This window comes from Nannobrachium achirus, assembly GCF_963921795.1.
Source record: "Nannobrachium achirus genome assembly, chromosome: 10".
Lineage (NCBI taxonomy): Eukaryota > Metazoa > Chordata > Actinopteri > Myctophiformes > Myctophidae > Nannobrachium > Nannobrachium achirus.
Genome location: NC_137819.1, coordinates 48,500,837 through 48,527,147, shown reverse-complemented (window position 1 = coordinate 48,527,147; position 26,311 = coordinate 48,500,837). Strand labels below are relative to the sequence as shown.

The 26,311-nt window shown below is 43.6% G+C and overlaps 1 protein-coding gene across 1 annotated transcript in view; it reads right to left on the bottom strand.

Moving 5' to 3' along the window:
- Positions 1–21,384, bottom strand: part of cdk6 (cyclin dependent kinase 6) — a 53,640-nt gene extending 32,256 nt beyond the window's left edge. Inside the window, exons 1-4 of the mRNA XM_080735850.1 lie at positions 21,259–21,384; positions 20,090–20,434; positions 16,020–16,155; positions 2,548–2,715 (exon numbers count right to left, since the gene is read on the bottom strand). Of these exons, the coding sequence (XP_080591976.1) occupies positions 2,548–2,715; positions 16,020–16,155; positions 20,090–20,313 (528 nt within the window). The 5' untranslated portion in view covers positions 20,314–20,434; positions 21,259–21,384. The remainder of the gene's footprint in view (positions 1–2,547; positions 2,716–16,019; positions 16,156–20,089; positions 20,435–21,258) is intronic.
- Positions 21,385–26,311: the final 4,927 nt, after the last annotated feature.

Genomic DNA, 26,311 nt, shown 5'->3' with positions numbered 1-26,311 from the left:
TGGTGTTTTATGGGTGCATCGTTCGAAGAATGTATTAAAAACGCAACCGTATGGGGGCAGACAGTGGCAGCGTGAATTCTTCGGCAGGGAGTCAAGGAATCCGAACAATACCAGTAAATGTCAAATCATCAAATAATCAGTTGTGTAAAGACGTAGAACAGCAGGAAGTCATATTTTCACTGTTTGACTGCAACAAAGTGGTATCTTCGCCGTTTAACTACAACCACGACCACTACGATCTCTCATCTTACACTGCATACTGTTGCCATTGCCTTTAAACCCTGGTTAAACAGTGAGCCAGCCTAATCAGATTCCACCCTTGGACCACTGTTCTGAACAGACAGCCTGAAACAAATGCAGCCAACCAAGAGATTAGGTACATCCTTTCATAAAAATGTTGGTCCTTCAAGAGTCTGATTCAGGTAAACGCTTGAGCTCAATATGAACACTCCTGTACGGTGGTTCTACCTTGAAACAGACAAGGAACCTCTAGAATGGTCCGGCCTTGATCCAATGGAGAAGCGGTCCCATAGCCGACTGAAGCCCGGATCATAGTCGGGTCCGCGGTGGAAGGCTATCCACCGCGGTGTAGTCTTTTCGAGTCTTTTTGAGTCATGAAACTACAACGTTACATCATTCCTCGCGGTGGAGAGCTTTCCACCGCGAGTCCCAACACATCTCTCTGTTTTTACTATCAGACAGATAGGCTCTTCACCCCGTTCACTGATTGGTCGACCTAGACCAGTCAGTCACGGTGAAAAGGACTTCACCGTGACTGACTATGATGGCCTTCACTTATTTTCTGACTTGAGGTGGAAAGCTTTCCACCTCAAATTTGCGGTGGATAGCTCTCCACCGTAGACTCTGATCCGGGCTTGAGTCTGACATCGGATTATGATGTTGACGAGGCCATCCATGTCCCCAGACCGGGACAACGCCACATTCCCAGCTGGCATGTGGACGGTCCCCAGAGAATGAAAATAGGCGGTGTGACTCATGCAGAAGATCATATTAGATCTATCCTTATCCGATGTGGGCGATGAGGAATAGGGTTATAGGGCTTCACATGTGCACAGTATGAACACTGAAGTGGGTGAAGGTGGTGTAAGTGATATTTGGTTTGCTATAGAGTGTTTGTACAGGTCTACCATTCTCTCCAGCTCTTTAGTAAACTTTAGTAAATACATTTTCAGGTCAGGCTACCAATTTCATCCAATCAGAGGAGAACTCATACAGGATACAGGACAACCAGGTGAAATTTGAAGTGATGAAACAAAAGAGCAGACAGAAATGGAAAAATTGAAGCTCTGGAAATAGGTGTCCTTTCCTGACTGGCTGAAACTGGCAACCCAGTTGAAAATGTATTTTCTGTTCTGGAGAGACAGGGACACCTCTGTTACTGAACAAACACTATCGCAATGATTACTATCAGAATAGAGAGCTTTAACCTTTTAACAAACACCTAACAATAGTGCATTTTGTGCAATAGTGCATTTTCAGTTATTTATTCGCCTGATGCACCATCAGCCCATGTCGGTGTGCTTAAGAATGTGGCAGGGATTCCCCACATGCTAACTTTGATCATGTTCGTCTCCCTTGTACCTATTTATTTAGCATTCATTTAGCTACTTTTTGCTTCTGCTCTGCGATCTCACTATTATAAGGATTTACTTTAGCAAGGCAGCTAGCCGACATTCAATCTAAATGTGAAATTTGAGTGCCATCATGCAGATATACAGATATACTGCAAACATTAGAGTAACATTAAGGTAACATTAGAATGAGCTATTCATTGAAGGCTTTGTTCTGTAATTGCTTTAGGACAAGTGTCTTGAATTTTCATTTTTAGTACCAGTACTAGATTCCCACAAAAGGGCATCTGGGAATCCATGTTCTACTATTTACAGTATGTATTAATCTAGCAAACAGAATGCTGGGCCGGTAACACAAAAGATGCAGCGGTCATCATGGCCACAACGCAGCAGGTGGAGACTTGTGCTCGTGGTTACTGTATAGAACCTGGTGGTGGCGCTGTGCTTGACTGTCACTCTATGCTCACTGGAACGCTCCTCAACCTCAACAGGTGAGTACAGTTACATAGTGTACAGCAGTGGTTCTCAACCTGTGGGTCCACAAATTATTTTGGGGGGTCCCCAGATGATCAGCTTAATGTGTAACATTGTTTTCTCTCTCAACAGTAAATCAACTAACATAAAGTTTAAGTGTATATAGAGGGTTATGCACATTTGTAAAGTGACAATTTAAGGACGTTTTAATGCCTCTAAAAAGACAAATTAAACATTGGCCAAATTGTCAAATATTAGAGGCAGAAATTGTGAAAATAGCCGATCTACATGCTCACAGCGCCTCGGCATTGTGAGCATGTAGATCAGCTATTTTCACAATAGAACCGTAATACATAAAATGTAATGCCTCATTTCTTAGTGCTCGTCAGGGTGTGGGGGTCCCCAGTTAAAATATGAAAAGGTTGAGACCCACTGACATAGTGTACAGAACAGAACAGGACAGAACAGAACAGATGCTGACCACAGAGGTGAGTGCCATCTGGAAGCTGTAGATGCGGGCCAGTCCAAAGTCAGCCAGTTTAATCTGGCCATTGCTGGTCACCAGGATGTTCTGGGGCTTCAGGTCACGGTGAACAACGCGGTGTGAATGCAGGAAGTCCAGGCCCTGGAGTAGCTGGTACATCATGTCCTGTAGGGACAAAATGACCACAACAGATTAAGTTGGGACAAATTGGGGGCGGTCTGCTGCTGCTGTTCTCTTCAACTGCCACCTATCAGGGACGTGCGGAGAATGTTAGAGAGGCAGGGGCTGAACTTTCCTTTGGAAATATCGAAAATAGCAGACCTCCAAGCTTACAACGCGTCGCAGAGAGCGAGGCATTGTGAGCTTTGAGGTCGGCTATTTTCGTAGCGTTATACCACTCATACGCATAATTTCTACACAGAAAGGGCAATTCTTTCAACATAAGATGCTGCATTCAAGTTCAGGAGAGTCTGGACAGGGCAATTCTCTAGAATGCTGCCTTCAGGTATGGCATGGAAAGAGGGCATTTGCATTTCTTTCACCATAGTGAAAACTGCATTCATAGTCTGGAGAGGGCACTTTTTACAGATGGGTAAAAGGGCAGGCGCTTGAGCCCCCTTTGATGTCTATAGTGGCGTTTCCATAAAGCCACTTTTTGCGCATTAACGGCTTATTCGCAAAATGTTTTTATGGAAACACTTCAAAATATGAATAAACTTTCATTATCCGCAAAAAAAGTTATCCGCTTGGAGGAGGAGGATTTTGAGCCTTTATCGAATAAACTAAATACGCATAAGTGAATGGAAACGGGTCAGACAATAAATACGAATAGATTATGACGTTCTAGGTCCATTTCCCCTGCCGCTTTGTCCATGGTATAGCGTTAGCCCACAAAACAAACCTGTTGTTTGTTACACACGGAGTGACACGAACCATGTGTAAATTCCTCCCGTTTTCACCTTAAGCCATCGGTGGCGAGCGAACCCTTCCTCATCCCATGGTGTTGCGTGCCTGAAGTGCCCAACAGCAGCTCGCATCCACGTCTCCGCGCCGCGTTGTGAGCTTGCAGATCGGCCACCTGACCTTCCAGAGGACGCTGAAACTTGCACTGTGCAGCGACGCGACCGCGGTTTTCCCGGTGAACCGGTAGCTTTATGTATTGAGAGGAACTCTTGCCAATTTCGTAAGAGACTCGTCGCCAATTGTAATATATTTAAAAGTTATTTGGGGCCATGATGATGACTGATAATCCCTTCTTCCCACTACTAGACAGCGACCGAGTCACAGCAGTCAGACGTGCAGACGGTGCAGTGCTCAGGTTCAGTCTAAAAAATCAGCCCGATCAACTCTTGCGAACGTCGCTAATTCGAATGACACCCGCAAATGGAAACATGCTAAATTCGCTTTGTCTTAATGCGTATTTCTGATAATTCGCTTCCCTAATTCGAATAAGTTTATGGAAACGCCACTTATGTGTACAAGTGCCTGCTACCTATGTTTACACTAACATGTCTCACCTGCACACAAGACTATACGCACAAAGGGTATATGTTCTATATCTGCTGCTATTCTATTTCTGCACCTCACGTATACATTGGTTGCTACATCTGCCTCGTTCCCATTTATTCTAACCATATACCGTTGTATACACTTACGGTATATCTGACTTGTTTTCCTTGTTCCCTCTTTCCATCTCTATTCCTCTTCCCTTTCTTAAAAAAATGCAAATGATGGGAGCTTGTAAAAAAATGAATTGTTTATACCCTAACGGCATTTCTCTTTCAGGTTCCAGATCATCACCTGACCTAAACCTGACCTAACTATAAACATTCTCCAAGGGTTATTTTTTCCCCCCAAAAAAATCCTTCTCTGAAGTGTCATCCTTTAAGGTGTGGTCTGTAGTGAACTTGATATCAGGCGAGAGAGGGATATGTGCTCCAGCAACATTATAAGAAAGTACCGTGAAGAACCAGATTGTTATTGGAAATGAGAACTGGTACTCAACAACAACAAAAAAAGACACTGAAAAGGAAAATAAATCTGTGGACAGCTCTAAATACAGGTGTGAATATATTGGGATTTGGGAACTGATCATTCAGGCTATATTCCGAGGCAGTCAGGGACACATGTGTGCACATGTTTGTAGCGAGCACAAAATCTGCATAAATAAAGAGTTGTCAGCTTTATTTACGAAACCAAATATTTTGTTAAATATTACAATATTTAGTTTCTGAGTGATTCCATCCCCTTTAAGTGTCCTCCGGAAAACATCTGTTGTGTTGTGGCCGCTTTTGTAGCATTTTCTTGTTCTTTTGTTAGTATGTTCTGATTCGTTTAGATTAGAACATTCTTTTAGTGACAGTGAGAGAGAGAAAGGAAAGGCTGGACAAGAGGGGATGGCATGTAACAAATACAATCGGGACATATTCGAACACAGGCCAGCTCCGACTATAGCCTTTTTTATGTTCTTACAGGTAAGTTCTTACAGATAAGCCACTGGGTGCCCCGTTTTGACAATCTTCTGAAGCATGTTTTAAGTTCACTGCAAGCTCAACCTTGTGGTCCCCTGTAGCAATCTGATCACAAAGTGGTCACTCAACTGGATGTCGACATAATCTGACAAATCTGGATAGAATGCATCTTAACAGGGCCTGAATTTGAATTAATTGATGATCAAACATAAGAAGAAAATAGGACAAATATAGGCCTCATGACCTCCTGCTCCAGTACAACAACGTTTGCATTCTTTTCTCTTCTCAAACCAAGCCACAACAGGCCTGAATGGATCACTCTGTGACTAGACAGTGTAGCAAAAGACAAAAATGAAATGGCTGAAGCACTGCTGTATGGAGGGAGTCAGCTAGAAGAGGCCCGTGTCTCTTTAAGGCAGACTGGGGCAGATGTTTGATAACTGATGAGGATGGGGGGCAGACAGAGGGAGGGAGATCATTTGAGGGAGAGAGAGAGCATGAGAGACAGAAAGGGAGAGAGAAAGAAGGGAAAGAGGCCTCATTCTGTAGAAGCATGAACCTCGGTTTCTCAGCAGCTGTCCTGCTATAGCTAATTGGAGATCCCATTCTTTTTATGGTCAAATGGTGACCTCAGAGACAACCGTGGCCACTGTAGCCATGACACCTTTACAGTAGTAATCTGAACCGTGCTGACCCAGATCACGTTTGTTCTTACTCAGCTGCTGTGCAGCTTTTATATAGTAAAGGGTTAGTAGGGTTAGTTAGGGTTGTAAACTTTCAGAGTAATGTCATCCGGGTTGGACGGCTGCACAGTGAAGCTTTTGGTCATGCTTCACTTGACATCACAATATCTATCTATAAATGCGACAAATCTCTGTCTGTCTGTCTGTTTGTTTGTTTGTAATCCGCGTATCTCGAGAACCGTTCGTCCCACCGGCTTCAGATTCGGCACGCGCGTTCCCCGCCGCCGCGCGGAGTGCAGTGCCGGGCCTCGACCCGACCCGACTCGCGGTTTTCCGAAACCGGCGCGAAACGTTCGGAATCTCCTTATGCGGAGCTGATTGTTGACATCAGGCTGTTCCGGAGGAAATCGGCGCAAGCGCTGAGTCATTGTGACATCACTTCATAAAAGGCTCTGACATCACGTACGCCACATGAGTCAACACAAAATCTCTGTGAATGTGTATGTATGTATGTAATCCGCGTATCTCGAGAACCCTTCTTCCCACCGGCACGCGCGTTCTCCAGATATGGGCATAAAGTCTGACATCAGAGTTTTCTGCAACCGGTACTGTGTGTGCAGAGATCTTCATATATGGGCATAAGTGGACAAAGACAAACAGATGGTCAAAACGGGTCCTATGACAACAGGTATATTGGGGTTTGCATTAAAGGGTGGGGCATTCATGGGGTTTGCATTAAAGGGTGGGGCATTCATTCCCTATTTCAAATTCGGCACGTGCGTTCCCCACCGCAGCAGGTAGTGCAGTGCTCGGCCTCGACCCGACCCGACCCGATACACGATTTTCTGGAACCAGCACGAAAGGTTCGGATTCTGATGTCTGACATCAGGATTTTCCGGAACTGGCACTGTGTCTGCATAGATCTCCATTTATGGGCATAAAATGGATGCAGACAGACAAATACAGATATCTCCATATATGAGCATAAATGGACACAGGCAAACAGATGGTCAAAGATCTCCATATATGGGCATAAAGTGGACGCAGACAGACAGATACAGATATCTCCATATATGGGCATAAATGGACACAGGCAAACAGATGGTCAAAACGGGTCCTATGACAACAGGTATAATGGGGTTTGCATTAAGTTTGTCTCCTCCTCCATCTGTTTGTCTGTGTCCCTTTATTCCCATTATGGAGATCTCTGTATCTGTCTGTGCCTCCGACTGTGTTGCAGACACAGTGCCGGTTCCCCCTTTAATGCAAACCCCATTATACCTGTTGTCATAGGACCCGTTTTGACCATCTGTTTGAAAAAGCGACAGAAATCTCATATATGGGCATAAAATGGACGCAGATAAACAGATATCTCCATATATGGCATATATGGGCATACAATGGATGCAGAATCACAAAGATCTCCATATACGGGCATAAAAGGGACACAGACAGACAGATACAGAGATCTCCATATATGGGCATAAAATGGACGCAGATAGACAGATATCTCCATATATGGGCATATATGGGCATAAAATGGACCCAGAACTATAACTGCAGTGATCTCCATATATGGACATAAAATGGACACCGACAGACAGACAGATACAGATATCTCCATATATGGGCATACATGGACACAGGCAGACAAATGGTCAAAACGGGTCCTATGAAAACAGGTATAATGGGGTTTGCATTAAAGGGCGGGGCATTCATTCCCTATTTACATTGTTCCGAGTTGGCCAGGTCGCCGACTCGACGCTGGGCCGCCCGAAGGGCGGCCCAGCTTCTAGTATCTATAAATGCGAGAAGTCTCTGCGTGTCTGTCTGTCTGTCTGTGTGTCTGTCTGTAATCCGCGTATCTCGAGAACCGTTCGTCCCACCGGCTTCAGATTCGGCACGCGCGTTCCCCGCCGCGGCACGGAGTGCAGTGCCGGGTCTCGACCCGACCCGACGCGCGGTTTTCCCGAACCGGCGCGAAACGTTCGGAATCTCCTTATGCGGGGTTGATTGTTGACATCAGGCTGTTCCGGAGGAAATCGGCGAAAGCTCTGACTCATTGTGACATCACTTCATAAAAGGCTCTGACATCACATACGCCACATGAGTCAACAAAAAATCTCTGTGAGTGTGTGTGTATGTATGTATGTAATCCGCGTATCTCGAGAACCGTTCGTCCCACGGGCACACGCGTTCTCCATATATGGGCATAAAATGAATGCCCCCATATATGGGCATAAAATGGATTGCAGACAGACAGATACAGATATCTCCATATATGGACATAAATGGACAGAGGCAAACAGATGGTCAAAGATCTCCATATATGGGCATAAAATGGACGCAGACAGACAGATACAGATATCTCCATATATGGGCATAAATGGACACAGGCAAACAGATGTTCAAAACGGGTCCTATGACAACAGGTATAATGAGGTTTGCATTAAAGGGGGAACCGGCACTGTGTCTGCAACACAGTTGGAGGCACAGACAGATACTCCATATATGGGCATAAAATGGACGCAGATAGACAGATATCTCCATATCTGGGCATAAAATGGACCCAGAACTATAACTGCAGTGATCTCCATATATGGACATAAAATGGACGCCGACAGACAGACAGACAGACAGATACAGATATCTCCATATATGGGCATAAATGGACACAGGCAGACAGATGGTCAAAACGGGTCCTAAAGGGCGGGGCATTCATTCCCTATTTACATTGTTCCGAGTTGGCCAGGTCGCCGACTAGACGCTGGGCCGCCCGAAGGGCGGCCCAGCTTCTAGTATAATATAAATGGTAAAACGGAATTCATTTCCCAGTGGATTCCTCGTGACTCGTGTCACGGCAACCACACTTGCAATTTCCCAGTATGCAATCTTTCTAATTACATTTCTTTTTATATTGATGCCAACAGGTACAAACGTTGCACAAGCCAACTGTTACAGCAAGGGAAGATAACACAGATACAGAGGGAGTTTGGGTGGGTGGGCTCCAATGATAGCCTTAAAGATCATTTCCTCTACTAGAAAACCACCCAAGGACTCACCATGGTGGCAGTGGTTGATAGTGGCAGTGGGGGCAGAACGGAGATAGGGAGAGATGTGGGCAGATTGAGGAACAACTGGGGACAGAGAGTGCAGAGGGAGATAAAGACAGAGACAGACAGCGCGCAAACTGAGGAAAAAGAAAGGCTTGGGGAATCCTCTTTTTCTGCCCTGCTGCTGTGCCACAATGTGTCCTAGAGGTCTGCAAGACCATTGGCCCCGACAGTGATTTTGATTAGGGCTGGTGTAACAGCCAAACATATAGGCCCAGACAAACTATACCTGGGGTTAAAGTGGGCTAGTCCGTTTTCATACCCTGGGGTATATTCTGGGATAGTCCAGTTAATATGCGGGGGTATACTGTATTTTGGGCTATAATACCAGTGGTTCTGAACCATTTCAAGCTGTGACGCCCCAAAATAATCATATTTGAACTGGGGGGCCCCCACCCTGACAAGCACTTCGGCTCTCTTACGCTTCTCTATAAGAGACTGTCTCTATTAATATTTGTGAGCATTGTTGTTGGTGGCATTTATGTTATTTCTGGATCATGTAACTTGCTTTGGAATACCATTGCTTACGTGTCTCTCTAATGGACAGTCAGCACTCGGTAGCCAATTAATAGGTGAGCATTTTTGTCGGTAGCACTTGTAGTTATGTTTAATAAAACCACAATAAGTTAGAAGCATAATTATGTGCATGTGTGGGGCGCCCGCTGGCCTGGTGGTCAAGGCGCATACCATATACTAGGCTATGATGCCTGCTGGCATCGCCGGTTCGATTCCCGATCCGGACGACCTTTGCCGCATGTCATTCCCCATCTCTCCCCTCATTTCCTGTCAGTCTACTGTCCTGTCGAATAAAGGCATAAAAAAAGCCCCAAAACAAATCTCTGTCTGTGTACAAGTGTATCAGAGCGCATTCACAGATTGCACTATGCGCACATGAGAGAGATTAAAACGTCTGTTGCAGAAATGCAGAGACAGCGGTCACAAATCAGCCTTGGCTAGAAACCGTATATGCAATACACCGGTCTCATCATGTTATTGTAACTTGACAATGTTTGTTTGCATTGCCCTTCACAAATACATGAACAAATTGATTTGGTGTTGGGTATCAGGTAGGGCTTGTACTGATAACGTGCAGACCCATGTTGGGTTGGGCTTGTATTTGGGCTGGTGTTTTGGGCCTGTGCTGCGCTCTATCCCCTATACTCAAAGAAACACACACACACAGACAAACACACACACCTCGGCCAAGACCTCACAAGTGACATGGACAGGGGCCCACAGCACTATTCACTGGCCTACCAGCTGGTGAGGGATTCAAGGAGCTGCAACAAGGGGCTGCACACTCAAGCAGAAGACATTAGCAAGCGGCGCGGGCCTTGGCCGCTGTGCTGGCCATGAAGGGGGGGCACGGGGTGGTGGTGCCCCCCATGCAGTACTGGGGGTAAAGGGGTGGTGCATGCGCGCACACGGGCGGGCATTGTGCACCCTTTCATGTTAATGTCAACATGAGTATACATCTGTGTGCATAAGCATGGGTAGGATTGCTTCTAGCTGTATGTCTGTCTCTCTCTCTGAGCGTCTCTCTCAGTCTGTGTGTGTGTGTGTGTGTGTGTGTGTGTGTGTGTGTGTGTGTGTGTGTGTGTGTGTGTGTGTGTGTGTGTGTGTGTGTGTGTCCTCTGACCAAGGGTAGGCAAGGTGCATAAACAGGCTTTCCTTTCTACAGCTCCATCCAGCCGTGACCCAGCTAGTGCGGGCCGACAGACAGACACATGGGACAACGGCAGGCAGTTGGTTATTTGGGGGAGGGGGGGGGGGGGTTGGGGACTGACACAATAGCATCACCCCCATCAGTTCCTCTATGCTTTAAATAGCCATTACACCGTGCTTCCTTTCAGCAACATTTCCTACAAAACACCAATTATCTCCAAAGTGTGGCTCTTGGACAAACACACAAACAATCTTGGCCCCTCTTGCCCTCCACACCATCTCCTCTGTTGTATCAGTTACCCTTACCGTCACAGCTGACTGACTAATAATGAATATTTCAGCTAAGAACTCAACTGCATGGTCAAAATGGCTGACCTAACATGAACGGGGGGGCTGATAGCTATGAGACTGTTGAAGACGCTTCGTGTCATGGAGTGCAAGCGTGAGGAACCCCATAACTCTGATGCAAACTTGATACCAGCACCGCAAGAGTGCGAAAGTGTTGATCAACACCCAACTGCCTTCAGCAGCACTTCCACCAGAAGCCTCACAAACAGCTTGGCTGGGAGGAAACAAAAATCGCACGAAAAAAGCAAAAAAAAAAAAAAAAATGGTCTGCCCTCCCCTACCCCACCACAAAAAAAGGGCAAACCAGGAAAGACGTAGTCAGCCCACTGCAAAGACGCAGTCAAAACATGGCTTTCCGAGCGCGCCTCCTTTTCTGATGCTAATGCATTGGAGGCAGCCATATTGTTTATTGTAGCCAAGCACAATGTGGGACATCTGCCGGGTTAGCGTTAGTGTAATTCCCTCCCCATGCTTCATTAACCTCCCCCTTTATAGGCCCAGAGACTCTAGTTCTGTTGGCTTGGAGGGTGGCAGCAGAGGAGGGGTTGGAGGGGGGGGGGCCTAAGCGCTGGTCTGGCCAAGGAGCACTGAGGCTGGGGCAGCCTGGCTGCTTGATGTCCTTCCAGCTCATTTGATTCCTGGAGGAGGGCCTCTTTCATCAATGACCATGTGGTGGGTCTGGAGTCTGAGTAAGGATAAGCAGGTGATGGAGGGCGGGGGGGGGGTGGGTTGAGGTGGACAGGCAGGCCCAGAATGGGGTGCCTGGTGCTGGGTAAGGACTGGTGCTGGAGAGCTCTACATCTGGGCTAGCCTGGAGCAATCGGAGGGAGGTTTGGCTGGCGATAAAATGTTTTTGGACCGGTCTGGGGTAAACCAGCCATTCAGGGCAACACGTGTGGGGGGGGGGGGGGGGGGTTTATTGGCTGGGCAGGATTGTGCTAAATTTGGAAAGGCTGTTTTTTTTTTGTTTTTGTTTTGTTGGGGTGGTCTGGGGTTGGCAGACCACTCACGGCGCTAAAGTGTAGAGGACTGGGTGGGGGTCGACAATCTGGTGTCATCTGGTCTTGGGGGAGAGTAAATTAAGTTGTTGGAGGGGGTGGGGTGAGATGGGGTTATTGGGGGGGGGGGGGGGGGGGCACTCTGGGGGTTACTGTGCAGTCTCCACTGTCCTGGAAATAAAGAGGGATGGTGCCTGTGTCATCTTGTCCCCCCATCCCAATTCTTTTGTCCCCACATGGCTCTAGCTGTATGGACCATAGAGAGTCTTACCCGAAAGCAACAAGTGGTTGACCCTTCTGGGATCTGGTGTTGGAGCACATGCAACACCATTGACAAACATGACTTAAGATTTTAAGAGTATTATATTCATAACATTTACGGGTCTTTCTCCATGTATATTAATTGGATAATCAGTGTTCCAACTAATGATTTTGCACAATAATTAGGACAAGTAACATCAGTCAACTGTCTACCCTGCAAACCAATTCACTGTATACAGATGTATCCTGTAAAAACATCCAGTGGCCCAACAACAATAAACAGCTAACAGATACTTAATAATCAAATAGCTCAGATAAAGGAATGATTGAGTAAAGATGATTGCTTTAACATTATCATAATGTCATTCATAATGTCTTGAGAAATCACTTATTTTAAAAAGGAGTAGTTCACCCCCAAAATGACTTTTTTTCTATTGATTACTCATGCCACAGAGACTTGAGTTCAATAATATTTTTTTTTTATATATTTTTTTTGTATTTGTCGCATTCCTAAGACAAAGATTTGATTACAGTAAATGTACCCCCATTGATTCCAGATAGGGACCCGGATGCATGGCCCTGGATGGGGACCCAAATGCATGGCCCTGGATGGGGACCCAAATGCATGGCACTGGATGAGGAAACAGTCAGGGTAAATTTACAATAATCACATTTTTGTCTTAGGAATGCAACAAAAAACAAAAACTATTATTTAACTCAAGTCTCCATGGGGTGAGTAATCAATAGAAAAAAAGTCATTTTGGGGGTGAACTACTCCTTTAAGCTACATAGTGACATAACAGACACCAAAGCATAGAAACGAGAGACGCATGCTGTATCAATCTCAATAGAATCCTAAACCCTGGGAAAGCCTCGGGTAGCATCCATCCTAGACTGGTCTATGCTTGTACAGTATCTCTCCGACGTTAAAGCCCAACACAAAACTTTCACACATAAACTCAACCCCGGGCTTCGAAACAACAGTCACTTTAGCTTCAATTACTTCTCTGTTTTCAGTTTGACACATTAAACTCAAGCACCCCTCCACCTAGCCTCCAAAAATAGAGACGCTTCTCCAATATTTTACATGATACGTCCACAGACCCCAGGGCGCAACCAGAAGATTAGATATGGAAAGGAGGTGTGCGTGGGAAAGACAGAAATAAAAAAAGGGTGAGTGATAGAAGAGAGGAGCTGGCGACACGTCCATTTCCGATCTTTTGGGCAACATGTAAGTGGACACTGAGGGGTGGATTTGTTCAATGCATTAAAGAAAGTTGATAGTGGTGATAAACTGTGCTGCTTTTGAATGTGCTACACCCTGAGGTACATTCTTAGGTGGCTGAGAAAGAATGATTGATATAAGGTGAGGAGCTCCGGGTAAAGAATGCTCTCCAACAATTACTTTAGGCGGTGGGGCAAATAGGCAATAATTATCCGCAAATTAATTTTTCATTTTAAATCTTCTCATGTGGTCTATTTTCAATTACACACACACACACACACACACACACACACACACAAACCCCTTGCTTCTACTCCTGTGGGGTCCCTGCTTGCCCTCAGTCTAGGGACACACACCCCACACACATAGGCTTCTGCTCCATCTGCGATCCACTTTACAGTAAAAGCTGGGAGAACGAGAGGGCAGAATGAAAATAGAGAAGGCATGGAGCCTCTAATTTGGAGCCCATCTGCCACATGTGCTGCCCTTCAAAACGCCCCAGCACCTCTTGATGTTGGACGTCTGTGTCTCTGCCTGGCCCAGGCCAAGAATACTCCCCTTGGAACTACATTCTTTTCTTTTTTTACGATTTATTTTTGGGCTGTTATGGCTTTATTGACAGGACAGTAGACTGACAGGAAATGGGGAGAAATATGGGGAGTGACCATAGACTGTAAAAAAAATATGGACGGTGCGAAGCCATTGGTTTCTATGCAGCGAAAATGGCGCTTTTTTGTCCCTTGTATGGGTGTTTCATTGTTTGAATGGTACCCCAGGAATCATAAGGAATGCTATTGGCCGCTAACGGTCACATGCAACCGCAGGGATACATGGGAGAATGTGGTCGGAGACTCCCGAATACAGCACACGAAGAAGAACACAGCCGGCTGGTATCAGTTTAGTTGGCCACGCCCCCCGCAACTTTATCATCAATTTTAACATAAATGGGACCACATTTGCACAAAACGCATATCATGGTAATTTTCACTAGCGATAGGAACCATAAAGTATTTATGACGATGTTTATTAAGGTTCGAAAATCAAAGAGCAAAATGAATGGGGTCCAGTGGAGAAAATATCTTTTTGGTACCTCGCGGGGGGGGGGGGGGGGGGGGGGGGAAACAGCGCAACCAGCGGCCAATCATGGGATCTTTCTCTTCCGGGAAAGCTTCATGAATAATCCAGGCAACAACACCCCTGGGAGTGACACACAGCAACGGTCGTCTGGAACGGGATTCGAAACCCGCAACCCGCAACACTGTCAGGTTGGCATTGCAGCCTAGGGTGCCCGGACCAGTCAGACCACCATGCCGGTGGCATGGTGGTTCTACTATATAACTCTATTCTTACAAACAAGAAGGTTCTGGTTCTATAGCTTGCTTTATACATTATTTGGCTCCTAAAAGGGTTCCATATGGAAACACTGTATACAAGTCTTCATAAACAAATGTATGCGCCAATGCAGCCTTAATTAAATCCTTTTAAAGACCATATGCAAGCATTTTTCACTTCCCTGTGCAGAAGAACATTTCACGAGAATGTATAAAGCATACACCTACATCCATTGACACAATATTCATCCCCGTACACCAGGGGTGTCCAAAGTGCGTCCCAAGGACATATTTTACACGGCCTGCGGCTTCATTCCTAAATTCTATTATAAACAGCCCGCTAACACTCTCAAACAAGAATATCACAGAGTATAATTTGTCAGGATTGTCTAATTTTGATGGGGTCAAAGAAAGGAACTTTTATTGTATTTTTGTATTTTTTACCTTGTATGTCTGGTTACATTTGGTAATGTGAAATAAGTTATTTGTGTTCTGTTCAGAGCAGACAAAAGACCATTGATGTTAAATATTGATGATAGTTAAATAAAATCGTTTAAAAGCGATGCATGACCTTGTTATGGGCCGTCCGAAAGTACATTTTGTCAGGAGATATAGTCGGCCCTTAGGTGTTTTAATATTTTCTAATGTGGCCCCCTTTGAAAAAGGTTTGGACACCTCTGCCATAGACTATGGAAAAGAGGATGACCCAAAAACCTAATTTACACTGAAATGTGATAAATAGTCAACTCATAGCGCAGGGTTCTTCAACGGGGGGTCTGTGACCTCTAGTCTAGGGGGTCCTTAGGGGTACTTACAGTAACCACCTGAACCCTCACATCCCTATTCTGGAGGGAACATTAGACCTGCTATTTTCAGTGAAGAGGTTTGGTGTACAGGGAAAAAGAGCAGACCAAGTACCGAGCCAAAGAATGTACATTGTAGGTACAGTACATTATAACTATGGTACAGTACGGGCGCGCCGTGACATCATCAACAATTTTAGCCAAAAATTGTAAAGGATTTCTCTTGTTTGCCCACTTTAAGTAAAAGTATCAATATTGCAATGTAGAAATACTCTGTCACAATTAAAGTCCGGAATTGAACGCGTTGTGAGCATGTAGATAGGCCATTTTAAAATAGCCACAATAAAATAGGGCTAATAATAATGCATAAATAATAATATTATAATTTATATCTGCAAGGTAACTAGTAACTAAAGTTTTCAAATAAATGTAGTGGAGTAGAAGTACAATATTTGGATCAAAGATGTAGTGGAGTAGATGTAAAAGTAATGGAAATTGGATATACTCAAATAAATACAAATACCTAAAGATTGTACTTAAATGTGATTTTACACCACTGCCTAGTATTTACCTTGATAGTTTCAGGAGGTACCCCCGGGTCGGGAGCCTTCTCCAGGTAGGTGGTCAGGTCCTGGTCCACATGCTCAAAGACCAGGGTGAGCTTGGTCTCGCGGTCCGTCCGAGACACTGTACACACATCGAACAACCTAGAGCCAAAGGAACCAGCGAGGATCACAGATCATTCAGTGGCTGAAACAGTAGTGACTTTGTGAGCAAGCAAGCCTTCATTTAAATATCAACTAGAAAGCATAAGAATCTGCTTTATAATGGTCAAATAAAGCATGACAAGAGAACATAGAATAAAAACAAACACTATACACAAATAACAAGAATGCAGGCTTTTGAAAATAATGTAAATCTAATATCTTATTCACATTTTAGCACTTCCAAAATGTACCAAATAAGAACGTCACCCTTCCTATCAAACTTTGCTAACAAAATATGAATGAAAAACATGAATAGACTACTGCATTTCCTTGCCGAGAATCTTATCTAATCTATTTAGAGAGAATTTGAATCTGTTAATAAAGGAATTTGTTGATGGTGTCAAATAACTGTCCAGACCTGTTTTCTGACATTTGCCTTTGATGTTACTGGAGCCCTGTTCATTCAATAAAAAAAAGGTCTTTCATTTTTGTGATTGATTCTCCAGTATTTTAAAATCATATTCCATATCTTCAAACCTACTCTAAAAGTAAGGGAAATTATGCTAAGCATCATGCAAAAAACTAAAACCCCTAAACTATGTATACACAAGAACGTTTAGTTTATTTTTTCTTTGTAAAGGTTTGGGTTGTGTGTGTTTCCCTTGACATGATATACCTCCAAATGTTGGCAAGACATCTGTAATAGCTGCTTTGTTGATTAAAGAAAAGTGATATTCCAAAAATACTCTCCACATTGGCTTTTGCACAGAAGTCACAACTTCCGGTTGGTTTTTACCATTTGAAGACTCAAAATCTGAATATTCTTCCTAATACAAATTGTAAAATCAACAGGAAATTTACATTGTTATATAAAAAATGCAGTGTTTGGTTTTGTAATGTTATAATTTGACAGAATCTGATTTGTTTGCATTACTTTGTGCTAAAAGAGTGACAGACCCGTTTCACTGTGCATTCCAAGAGTCAATGGGTGGACTATTTAGAAGTATTCATTTTAAATCAACAGTGCAACAACTAAAGATATCTTCCCAATATTTGTAGTTATACCAATGCAAATAGTCAATCTGCAAGCTCACAACGTGTCGCAGGCCATAGCCGAGTACTTAGGCCCTGGTTGTCCCAGGTACAATTCCAGGCCAGGCCAGCAATGTGTCAATGTGTGTCCCTGAGCAAGACTATATTATAGGATAGGACAAATTTCACAGTTAGATAAGAAATATCTGCATATATGGGCACAAAAGGGACACAGAAAGACGGGTACAACGGGTACTTTGACAACGCCCCTGTAACTATGACTCAGTCACTCAGACATATTGGTCGGATCGGCTGTGCAAAGTAGGGACCAAACCTTTTGTATAGTAAAACGTTGCTATGACTGGGCGATATGGACAAAATCAAATAGCACAATATTTATGATAATAATGTATAGTGGCAATAATAGAAATGAAAATAAACAATATTGTGAAAATAGCAGGTCCAGAAGCTCACAATGCGGAGCAGTGTGTTGAGCTTAGATCTGCCATTTTCATTTTCATGTTTTTACATTTTCTTTGTTCTAAAGTGTGAATTACAACTTATGTGATTCAAACCAGGACAAAACACTTAATGCCAGATCATATCATGATATCAATATAATCATTTCCCAGCCATAAATGTTGTTATCCTACACTCTGCCATCAGTGGACAAAGGCCCAGGTGGCTCTTGAAAAATGACTCCACTCACGCAACACTTGTGGAGATTCAAGCACATCAAGAACCACACACCAACTTTTACGGTTGTGTTTCTCTAGGCAACAAAATACGGCCAAGAATCCAGATTATGTCAGCAGCGCTGCCAAGGCAGGCTTCGGTGAAAAGCTGAGGAAAAAAAGCCATCCAGTATGTCTTCTTCAAAGAGCTGAGGACCACAACCAGCATTCCTCTACCAGCACCATAACAACTCCTGATGCTCCATGGTAACCCTTGCTGGGGCCTATCTGTCACTGATTCTAGGGTAGCATCTCTCGTCACGGCAACCAAGCGTGCAATCTGGGATCCGGGATGGAATTCCCTCAAAGACATGACCGTGGCGTGCTCCAATCGCACAATGAGAGGTGACGAGGTCTGTTTCCTACAAGGCTTTCATGAGCCGATGTCAAGATTGATGAAGGGTATTTACATCCCCTCAATAGTAGCATTCATCTTGCAAAACCAATCATTATTCACGGAAGAAATACACAGTTTTATGATAAGTGCCATGAATGATTTATTGATGGGGCATGGTCTTAATCCCAAATCAACAGCGGAAACAAACTTTTTGATGCATGCAGATGTGCAGTTATAACTCATCTGAAACCGGCTAATCTAAACCGCTGTGAATCAAAGCCTGGAACAACACTGTTAAATCCCCCAGGAAGCATTTCCATTCCTCTCTCACCAATAAGCGCCGGAGCGAATACCTTGTTATCAGTGGGGCTGGAGATCCTGGAAAGAGCGTGTGAGAGGAGATTCTTTCTTTCAAGGTATTATTAACGTATATGATGTCAGAGAATAAAACACACCCTCCCCTAGAGGTGCTGGGGTTAAACGCCCCTCGCAGCCTGATTGTTGGGCTACAATGGGGGCTCTCAGTAGACACTCAACATATGGAATGAATAATGGGCCCCATTACAAACATCCAGGGGTTGCCTGGAGTTACACAGAAGGCCCACAATGCACCCTGCCTAGCCTGGCCATGCGGCTTGGCTTGACTGGAGAGAAGCGTGGCTCCTGTGGGGCTTTATGATTTGTACTCTACCAATTTTACCAGCCTTAACTATGAATATTAAAACAAATGCTTTCCCACTTAAGTTCACTTTAAATATTTTCCCCCAAAATGTTCCTTTTGCGATAAATAAAACATGGAGTGTATTCAATAATTGCTGACCTATTTGTCTTCCCCCATGGGTCAAAAATCCTTGTAATCCTATTAAGAAGAAGCCATTAGTCTCCATTATTCATTGATTCATTGGGGAATTATTGTTAGAGCAGAGCACTATTCAGGCTTTAAGTGTCCATTTAAATTGCACCCTAGTCCAAAGCTCTTTATGTGCTATAATAAAACATATACCAAGGACTAAACTCACTGACACTGAATGATGGACCAATAAAGTAAAGGTACGACAGGTGTCTCTTCTGAAGCAAAGACATTAAAATAAAAGATTCTTGGGGGCAACATGTTGGCCAATATAAACCAAGGGAAGCAGAAAGACATGCATGTGCACTCACAGTTAACACAAGGTCTTTATGTGCTATAATACAACAAATATCAAGAACTATTCTTGAGTTTACAAGATGCTGTCTGACTAACTCACTCATTCCAAAACTGAAAGAATTACCGAGGCATACAGTGCATGCACAGCAAGAAGTAGACCTACTTGGACCCCAGGAAGACATTAAGGTGTCAGCTAAAGGTTTAAATAAACAAACATTTATAATATGCAATTAAGTGAATCAGGCTTGTATGGAACCGAATCAAGTATGGAACAGTCATACTTTTTATACTAGGATTTCAGTTTCTTTGTTTATATTTAATTAGATGTGGACTTCACTGAAGCTCGTAGTCAAAAATCATGAGCTTCTGCAAATGATGGATCAATAAATTAAATGTATGACAGGTGTGCCTTCTGAAGCAGAGCTCTTCTATGCCCAACATAAACCACATAGGCCTACCTCTCCACTGCTACATGACAACATTAGGGTGTCACACACACACACACACACACACACACACACACACACACACACACACACACACACACACACACACACACACACACACACACACACACACACACACACACACACACACACACACACACACACACACACACACACACACACACACACACACACACACACACACACACACACACACACACACACACACACCTCTTACCTGACAACATTGGGGTGCTCAAAGGCTTCCAGCTGCCTCAGTACCGCCACCTCGCGGATCGTGGAGAGAGGCATTCCTTCTTCCTCCGTCTGCACCCGAACTCTTTTTAGGGCTACAAAGCGTCCCCCGTTCTTCAGATCCCTCGCCTTGTACACCTTCCCGTAGGCGCCTTCGCCAATCTCGGCGACAGGTTCATACTGAGTGCCAATAGTTTCTTTGTCCATTTTTGCAGATTTTTTTTCTCTCTTTCTCTTGTTGAAAATATTGCGGGGAATCCCAACGAGTGTGACGAGCCACAGTTTTCACAAAGGCATCCTCACAGAAAAGTCTTGGCACGTGTGTTGCCTAGATTAACAGAGAGACAAAGATGTAAGAAATCACCACCTCTGCGAATCAGGATTAAACAATAGTCCAGGTAGGCGATAACACAACTGTCATCATGTTTTATTCCGACTATCAACACAAGAGCCCATGATGCGTCCAACTTCCACTCCTCCTCCTATTACGCATATCAACTCATGTCCTCCTACCTCTCTAACACAGAATAATGTTAAAAAATAAATAAAAAAGTAGTCTTAGGCTATATGTAATACCTTCTGTTATGTTGCGACCGGTGTCTTCGTGATCTCGTCAACTAACAATGTTATTCGAGATTAATGGTCCACGTTTGGGCTACGATAAATTAAAGTTATTCGGGTGGGGGGGAAATTGTGCAAAAGAAACTAAATAAAGAATTCCAAGCTGCAGTAATAATTAAGCCAATGCCCTTAAATAAACAACGAAACGACAAAACTATTTTCTCTGCCCTCTTTATCAAAGCCTGTGTTTGAGGCGACACAGTTTGTGGAGCACGTGGCTACTGATTGCATTGTCTAAACTTCCTACCACAACAGTCCATTTAAACTAGACTTCTAAACTCCATGCTATTCCTATAAGGACACACGGGCAGAACAGATTTTTAGTGTGGTTATACAAGTGTTTCATCGACTTTTAACATTTTTCTCTAATTTATTTGTGTGTGCATTAAAATAATGTGAAAAAAATACAGGCTGGGGGTTGTTATATTTAATATTAAGTATTTAACAAGTCATTTACTCTTAACCTAGGCTAATGAATTGCCAATTTATCCCGATTTAATCAGAGAATATAACCCCGGTCGCGCATTTTACCTTGTTTTATGTTGTCAACAAAAAGTTCGCGACGTCGACACGTCCTTTAAACTGCGGAGTTATCATGATCGCTGGCTTTAGATGAATGGAGAAACGCTGTCCTGCAGCCTGCATCGCATCCCTCACTGTCCTGTCCTCGCCATGGCTGGGCCACACACACAGGTAGCTGCTGCTCTAACCTCCCATCGCTCCAAACACTACAACTACTGCCACACAAAACACTAAAACAAGGGAGGAGGGGGGGGGCGTATTCCACAAGTGGTAGCCTATAAAGCATTGGTTCTCAAAGTGGGGTCCGGGGACCCCCAGGGGTCCTTGAGGGAGTTCCAGGGGGTCCTCAGCTAAATGATAGTTAGGAACCAAATGGACCCTTATGCCCGGGTATGTATGTGGCCTATAGCCTCAAAGTTTATTAATGGAACCAAATGGACCCATTTGTACACTCTCAAAGATAAATTGATTGAAGATTGGTTTTTGCAATATAAATGACTAAATTAGGGTCTCAGAGATAGAAATACCATTAAATGGGGGTCCGTAGCGAATGCATGTCAAACTGGGGATCCTTGACATGACAACGTTTGAGAACCACTGGTGAGTTTTTATAGGCCTACTTGCAACAGAGCTAGTAGGCCTATTTATATACTGCAGTATTGATACTTGTATGCACTTTTATCCACCGTTTGCGCACTGTAACCTTTTTTGCGAGGTCACAAGACAATGGCAGCGAGACGCGTGATTTTGCCCTCTCTTCCTCGCATTTTCCACTTCTTTTTCCATATTCCCACTCAGGATAGGCCTATATGCAATTCAAATGAGTTTATTGGAATGAGAAAACATAGGCGTACGTTTACATTCCCAAAGCAAGTGTCAAATATATAGGCCTAATAAACCATAATAACAGCATCGTGTAAACAGAGCTATGTCACATTTTGTCGTTGTATACATATTACAGGGTCAAGCTTTTTGAAACAAATATAGCGATATGCAACGCTTCTTGTCTGAGCTCCCTCTCTCCCTGGCTTTCCCACGCTGGTTGAATGTGGCCTGACCCCCTTCAGAGAGGTTTGACACAGAGCAGGGACATTTCCGCATTCCTCTCTAGACTACAAAGGCAAACCGCTTTCTTTTGCTCTCCCCTCTGCCTCCTTGGTTCTTTACCATTCATCAGTGGTGTAAAGTAACTAAGTACATTTACTCAAGACTCAAGTACTGTACAATAAGTACAATGAAGTATTTGTACTTTGCTTGAGTATTTCCAATTTTCAATACTTTCACTTCTACTCCACTACATATCAGAGGCAAATATTGAAGCCTATACTTTTACTCAACTACAATTATTAGAAAACTTTAGTTACTATAGCTACTTTGCAGATATAAATTATAATATTATAAAACATACACTAACCACTTGGCCCTATTTTATACCTAGGCTATTTGAAAATAGACGATTTGCAAGTTCACAGTGTGTCTCTGACTGTTGTGAGCTGCAATTTTCTGTTGTGAGCTGCAATTTTCAAACATTTTGTAGGCTACTTTTACTTTTGGTACTTTTAAGTACATTTTGATGCCAACACTTTCATACTTTTACTCAAGTAGCCTACATTTTGAATTCCTGACTTCTACTTGTAACATGGTATTTCTACATTGCAATGTTGATACTTTTACTTAACTACTTTTTCAACCACTGCCATTCATAGTCCCCTCGTTTTTTTGTCTCTGTGTCAAAACCGGGAGCTCCGCAGGGGGAGAGAGGAGTTTATTGGATAGCCACACTATCTCTACCCGACCCGACCATTGAGAACCCATTCCGTTAACAATGCACCAGCGGGGAAGCAATGTGACAAGCTCCCCTAGATGGACCATAAGGTCAGGTTCAAGGCCCAGTGGCCTGATTTGTGTCAGTAAAAGGATTCTTCAAGTATCTCTTCTCGGGTGGTCGTTCTCTCAATGCACTTTGCACACGTGAAATCCCCCCACTGAGCATGCAGACTGGATGTTAGAGAGTCCTACCAAGCATCCAAATGTGGAGGCTGCACATGGCAAACCCCACAGGTTACACATCTTGTATATTGTAAGATGTAACATTTATTTATGTAGTGCTTTGGCCTATAAACACCCCCCCCCCCCCTGCGCGCCCCCAAAAAAAGAGCAAATGAACTGTTATGAAAATGAATGTCGTGATTATTTTTGTCAAGTTGAAAATGTGCAATTTGTTTCATTTATTATTGTATGAAGGCTGAATTGTAGTCTAAGATCCAGCTATACAAACAGATTTTCTAATTCTACATGTTCTTTATTAATACTCTTTTAAATAATACAAAATAAATAAATAGTTACATAGATACAATCTCAAATTGTTCCCCCAAAATGTCACATGAAGAGATTATATTCCCTATGCACAGCATTTTTCTAATATTTTACAAGTTTTCCCCTTTGGCTGTGGACACGGTGAAGACATGACGAGACTTGATGTCTGATTAGCTCAATGAATGACCAGTTGCAGCCGTGGAAACAAGCACCATTATCATAACTTAATCTGAAGAGGCACACAAGATCAGAAGAAAGACATTCCCCCGATGTTGTGATTTACATAAAGATTTGTCTTGCATGCTGCTTGCAGAATACGCTGATTTCCATTGAAACAGTGAAGCTAGGGAGGATAATGACATGGTAGTATGTATGGCAGTCTCGCCCGGGCTATAGCCCTATAGGCAAACCCAAAACTTAAAACATTTGCATCACAAAGCACACAATGCAGACAATGTATCCCCAACCAATTACTGTAAATGTGGGCATTTACATTTTTCCATCATCATTGTTCATGTGAAATGAGCACTGAGAGCCATTGCCCAGATTGAATGCATTAGCATGCATGCTCCTTATTTGGATGGAAACCATACCAATTACACAGCAAAATCCGCAGGGTTAATTTAACTAGTGTAAAAACGGGACCAAGTGGTGTTTGGGATTGACCGTGTATGCTGTTGCTGTTGTGTACAGGGAGAAAGAGAGAGAGATAGTGAGAGTGAGAGAAGGGCACACTCATAAACAGATTCTGAAACAACTCATAACCTGCCAAAGCCTTAATTACCGTAGTTGTCTGACTTTTGTCATTATTTTTTGTATTGGGTGAAGCTTTCATTAAGCTTCACAAATGGGAAGTCCCTCAAAAAGGGCTTTAGACAATTATTATCAAGCTTCACAAATGGGAAGTCCCTCAAAAAGGGCTTTAGACAATTAGAGCCAAGCTACAGTAACTGATATGAGTACCGTAGCTGGGAACAACACAGATACCAATATTAGAATGGTAAAAATGACAGATTACTGATAATCTTACTCGTGAAGAAAATCATTTATTGCTCTCCCATTATATCTGCACAAGTGCCAATATATAAAAAAATGAATGAATCAGAATGAATCACAGATCTGCTCATTCACATACAATAATTCATAACAGATTCTAGAAGAAGGAGCTACTTCTAGGTTGGGAAAAAATAAATAAATGTTGATGTATTAGCGGATTAAATACACAAATGTTTCATTGGAAGCTTTATGCCAGCCAATGTCCACCGGATGATCGCCCAAGCAAATATTCAGCAGATATTTTGCATGGAAGACACACAAGATGTTTACGTTATAGATTTTTAATGCTACTGACTCTGGCTTTGACTCTAGTGTACTTGCATCTAGTACGATGTATTGATGAGAGATTTAAAGTACATAAATTCAAACAGTATATTAATTGTTGATAAGACTTCTGTGCTTATATTCATTCACATATTCATTGTGATAGACTGTTCATATACCCAGATATTCACTGTTGAAGTCTTTTGTTTATTGATAGACTGTAGTGTACACTTTATTTTTTTAATTGACCTTTGTTTTGTATTTTATTGGTTCTTTTACTCTGTTCCTGTGTTTCCCCCCCAGGGATCAATACATGTTTATCTGTTGATGTGATGCAAGGGTGTGGACTAGCTGACACCAACTCTGTACTCCTGGATTGCCGCCCTCCGCCACTTCCTGTCCACCATCAGGGTCCGGAGCTCTGCAGTTTTGCTGGCTTTGCTATCACCCCGCTATGTATCCACATAAGTGATGTGCCTCCTACCCTTCCTAGCTGTGCCTTGGGTTGGCTCCCACTGTATTAGTGGGTGCCTGACACAGTGCCTAGTCAGCCTCATCCATGTCTCTCTGATCTTGTCCACAACCCGCGGGAGGCCCCAGTAGAGGTCCATGTTTCTGATATGGTCCTCCCATGTGACATCAAGTGCCATTCATAGCATTCTTGTGTAGATGCCATCCAGGGCCTTTTCCTCCTATACTGTGAGCGTCCATGTCTCATCCCTGTACAGCCGTACGGATTCTACTTTAGCCACACACAGCCTGTCTCTTGAGGTCATCTCCCATATCATAATTTCCACAGTTCTTATCCCTTACCAGGCATTCCAGACAAATGCCCTCCGGATCTTCATATACTGTTCCTTCAAGGCAATCCATGCACAGAGATATTTGAAGTCCTGCTGGCAGTAGTGATGATTCTGTTCTCTGTGTTGAGTGCCATTAATCCTGGCATTGAGTTTGAAGCTGATCTTCTTGAACGTAATTTCTACTGCCAGTAGCCTAGTAGTTCTCTTCTTTTCTCCGCTCTGTCCAAGACTAGGGCAATGTCATCTTCATAGTCAAGGGTGGTGATCGCGATGGGATGTGCTCATCGATTCTTGCTCAGGACCAGCGTGAAACCCAGTGCACGTTGCGCCCTTAAACCCACAAAGATCGGGGTGTGGCTAATGGACACTGGGCACCTGATGCAATACTGAAATGTAAGTGGCCTCTCAGACTCAGCACATTCAACATCCAGACTATAGCTTCCAGCAGGGTGTGGAACAGGAGCTGAAGACTGATGAGCTTGTTTGGAATCTTCCTAACATGCCTGACATGGAGGAGGAGCGTCATTAACAGCGAGGCATACAGGTCTTTCAGTAAAGAAATCATAGTCTGCACACTGGTGTTGCGTTGTCAACATCTTGATCTATTTAGATCTTCATTTGTC